At 40.7% G+C, this 3922-nt stretch overlaps 1 protein-coding gene across 1 annotated transcript; it reads right to left on the reverse strand.

Moving 5' to 3' along the window:
- Positions 1-512: 512 nt before the first annotated feature.
- Positions 513-1616, reverse strand: LOC138610707 (C-C motif chemokine 19-like). Its single transcript, XM_069683510.1, has 4 exons — positions 1501-1616; positions 1273-1387; positions 1011-1116; positions 513-903 (listed from the first exon to the last, which is right to left on the reverse strand). The coding sequence occupies exons 1-4, from the start codon at positions 1559-1561 to the stop codon at positions 898-900; spliced, it is 288 nt and encodes a 95-aa protein (XP_069539611.1). The 5' UTR covers positions 1562-1616; the 3' UTR covers positions 513-897.
- Between the last annotated feature and the right edge of the window lie 2306 nt (positions 1617-3922).

Consider the following 3922-nt stretch of genomic DNA (forward strand, 5'->3'; position numbering starts at 1 on the left):
CACTGTAAATTTGTTGTTATTTTGTTGATTTATTGTTGCATTGTTTCTCGTTTTCAACTTTGCCTGTAAGGTGACCTTGAGTGTTTTGGAAAGCACCTATAAATAATTTTTTTTTTCTTTTTTTCTATTTATTTATTAATATTATCATTATTATATATTTTATTTTTTTATTTTTTTTATTATTATTATTATTTATTTATTTATTTTAATATTTTACTTTTTTTTCTATTTATTTATTATTATTATTATTTTTTATTTATTATTATATGTATTCTTTGATTGTTCTCTTATTGCACACTGAACTTCACTTTATTTTTGTTTTTTAAAAAGTGCTAATATAAAATATTTTTAAGGCGTATATTAAGTTATCATTGGTGTCTGTGAATCAAAGTGTCTTATTTGCTCAGTCTCTTCAGACATGAAAAGCTGAGCAGAGGACGACGTCATGATGTCTTTATGTGTCAAAGAAAGGCGAGAACTAGAAGTTAAAAAACAATATCAAACTTTATTTTAGAATCATTGTCAACAACACAAATCTAAATGTTTTGAACAAACAAAAAGCAGCAATACAATTTCACAACAAAACATCGTTCTGTAAAAATTCAAAAATAAGCACCTTAAAGTCTCATCGTTAAAACAAAACAGTAAAAAAAGAGCAGGGTTTCACTGTTACAAGTCAAATCTCTATTTTACACATTTTCATTCACAAGGAGGATAAAAGGGAAATAGATTCACAAGGGGTTAAATTTCACACATTGAGTCACCACGAACAGAACTGCACATTAACCAACTATCCTCTCCAGTTAAACTCGTCCACCCTGAAACTTCTGTCCTCTGCTCTCAGTTTAAAGTCGCTCCTTTCTGATCTTCAGCCGTCTTTTCCCAGAGTCCACCTCTCTACGCCTGCAAAGAGGAAGGGGAACCGTAAGCCAGAGGCAGGTTGAAGCATTCAAAGTCAAACTCTCAGATAATGACAGGTGTTTAAAAATGACAAAGGCACGCATGTTTACCTTATTTTTCTTATTGTTCCTTTCCAGATACTTGATGTAATTTCGCACCCATTCTTCCTGGCTGGGGTGAGAGATGCACAGTATCTTTCCAATCTTTGTGATGAACCTGAAAAAGCAGATGAGAGGCAGAAACATGAGATCAGGCTGCAGAAAACAGGGTTGCATTTATCCACTTTTATTAACCAGGTAATGTTTTGCAAATTAGGATACCGCAAAAACCAGAGAAGAAGAAGTTAACATTATACATATGGTTGCAACTTACGCTGTGGCTCCGATATCGCAGCCCTGCCCGGCCTCTTGAACGATGTGGCGATCAATGATTTTGAGTGGGACGCGTTTATCAGTGGTCTCCAGGCAACAGTCCACCAGAACCTCGGCTGCAGGAAGAGAGAGATGTCCGTGTTAGATTTAGATAATTTAAAAGAATCACCTGCACATGCACCAAAAGCATCCTGTCTCACTGCTAATGCAATATAAGTATGCGTCTTACCTGTTGCAAAGCCAAGACAGACAACTCCCAGCAGGAGCAGAGCTGCAATTCGAGAGGCCATGTCTCTGTTTCTTCGTCGGTCTGAGCTCAGGTTGTTCAGAGTGTCTTCAGGAGAGTGAAGGTGCTGCTTTAAGGAGGTGAGCTACAGGTGTATTTATACAACCCAAGAGTGAAAGTGAAAGGTTTTTCCTAGGCTCATTGACTGGAAGCCTCTGGCATGCCCGCTCCATTACCTCTCCACTCCTTTCTCTTTTTTATTTCATGCCAAAGTCGTCCTGTGTGTTTTACACAAGTTTCCCTGAGGGCAGATTTTTATCACGGAATGAAAAGTATTTCTCAACTCCATGAAGTTCATTTCAGTGATACCTTACATACATAAGCACAGGCGTAAATCAACACATATTTTATGCTTTTTTTAAATGTGTGAAAAAATTATCCACATGTTTTGTACAAAGTTTCAAATCATTAAGGATTCTCTGTTTCCTCGTCTCAGTTAAAAAGACCGTTACAGTTTGAGGCACAAATTTTATAATTGCATCGCAGAAAATATCAGTTGACTTATTTCTTATTTATAAACTGATACAGTGTGCAGTGACGAGTGTATGAAAAACACTTTGCACAGTAATAATGAACTGTGGAAGTCGGATACATCAGTAGAGAAAAAGCAGTTTAACATCAACCCTGACATCATCCATTGGTTGTGGGCTTCCATGTTAAAGCTTTGAGTTTTGCATTTTGGCCGTTGCCATCTTATAGCCAGAAGTATGACTCATGTTTGGGCGAGAGGGTGGAGCTGTGTCCCAATCCCAACAAACAACAGCTGTGTCCCGATCCGGCGGCTGCAGCCTTCGAAGGACGTATTGAAGGCTGTCCCAATTCAAAGGCTCCTACAGAAGCGGCCGACAAATGCTTCCTCCGTTTCCCGGGCCATGAAGGATCCATCAGGTGCATCCTTCATGGCCCAACTTATCCTGAGATGCTTTGCGCGCCAATTAAAACAATACAGAATACAGTTTAAATGTTTTTGGTTTCAACTCAATCAATAGCTTGTGCCACACATGTTTAATAAAACAAAAGGGCCCTTGAAACAAATTATCTTTAAAATAATTGGTTAACTTACTCAACGTTAGTTATGCTAGCTAGTTAGCCCGCTGGCTACCTGTTGCTAGGCGACAGGAGCGGCATTTGGTGACGCAAGGGTAGATCAGACCATCTCATTGCAGTTCGGCTTTAATGGTCTACGCAGGCTATGAATGGAGCATCCTCGGTGGACCGCCTCCTTCGAAGGCAGCAGCCCGTGGATTGGGACACAGCTAATGACTGTGTATAAAGATGGACGATACCCCCTGAGCGGGCGCTGCTATCTTGCTCATTTCTATCAAGAGTGTGTGCAGTAGAGATCGGCTGGTGACCCCTTCCCTTACCCAAAACACACCTTTACCTTGTGGCCTTGACGCGTTGGAGCCCTCAGGTGGGCTCAGGCTGCAGCAGAACAGCTTCTTGTGTCGGTCTGAAGCAGATATTCACGTTTATCAATGACTGTAGTGTTAGTGTTAGTTACGTCTCCTCTCGCTGTTCCTCCTCTACTCTGGTACTCGGGAACAGAATGCTGCAGGAGCCCCATTTGTCCACAGAGCTGTCAATCATGAGGCCACACCCCCTTTTTATAGCATCAAATAACTAATTAAAAGTGAACTTGTCAGAAAGTTGAACACTTGGACGTAAGAGATCAAGAGTAAGGGTCAGAATCATAAGTAGCTGTAAGTGTGATTCATCTGTGGCTGTGCAGGAAATATTAGACTGATATTTCGCAATGAGACAAGTTAGAGGCCCTCTGCTGTAGCATTGAGATATTGGACCTGCTGAGGACGTCCATTCAGCATTCCCAGAATGAGATGTAACTTAACTCTGAATTTCTGAGAATCCGGGAGCAGACATCTTATCTCTTAAGTAATAGCTTCACAGTTTACTTTGGAGAATTTTCATGGCATGCATACAGGCCGCACTGAAGAGTGTGTGTGTGCGTGCGTGTTCATGCGTGTGTGTGCAGGCATCCGAGAACTAGATCACAATCTGTCAGAGTGGGAGACTCTTCCCGCCACTGAGAAAAGTTTTGCCAACAGTGATGCAACAGTTTTTAACAGTGAGAGGGAGCGGTCGTGTGAGGACAGATTACTTTAGGTCTAATTCCTGTGAGTCCTCCGTTTCTTATCTGTTTCATATATTCCAGTGTCTGTTTAACTTCACACAAAACACAGTGAGAGGATACAAGCGGTCACGAAGGTTAAATGTATGGAAGCCCGAAGGGGACATGCATCCATACATTTTATGTACTCTGCTGTCCCGTGATAACGAGTAATTAAACAACACACAGGCACTTTTCCACATCTGTCTGAAGCCGTTACGCAGCACAGGGATTATT

Source organism: Semicossyphus pulcher, unplaced genomic scaffold (genome assembly GCF_022749685.1).
Source record: "Semicossyphus pulcher isolate SPU_LCO1_2020_fin unplaced genomic scaffold, fSemPul1.0.p SCAF_6, whole genome shotgun sequence".
NCBI classification, from domain to species: domain Eukaryota; kingdom Metazoa; phylum Chordata; class Actinopteri; order Labriformes; family Labridae; genus Semicossyphus; species Semicossyphus pulcher.

Excerpts from the sequence above, each read along its gene's own strand:
- LOC138610707 (XM_069683510.1), bottom strand. The coding sequence starts at position 1,561 with ATGGCCTCTCGAATTGCAGCTCTGCTCCTGCTGGGAGTTGTCTGTCTT. Across the intron at positions 1,388-1,500 it reads CTGTCTTGGCTTTGCAACAG|CCGAGGTTCTGGTGGACTGT; the intron begins GTAAGACGCATA and ends CTCTTCCTGCAG. Across the intron at positions 1,117-1,272 it reads TGCGATATCGGAGCCACAGC|GTTCATCACAAAGATTGGAA; the intron begins GTAAGTTGCAAC and ends CTGCTTTTTCAG.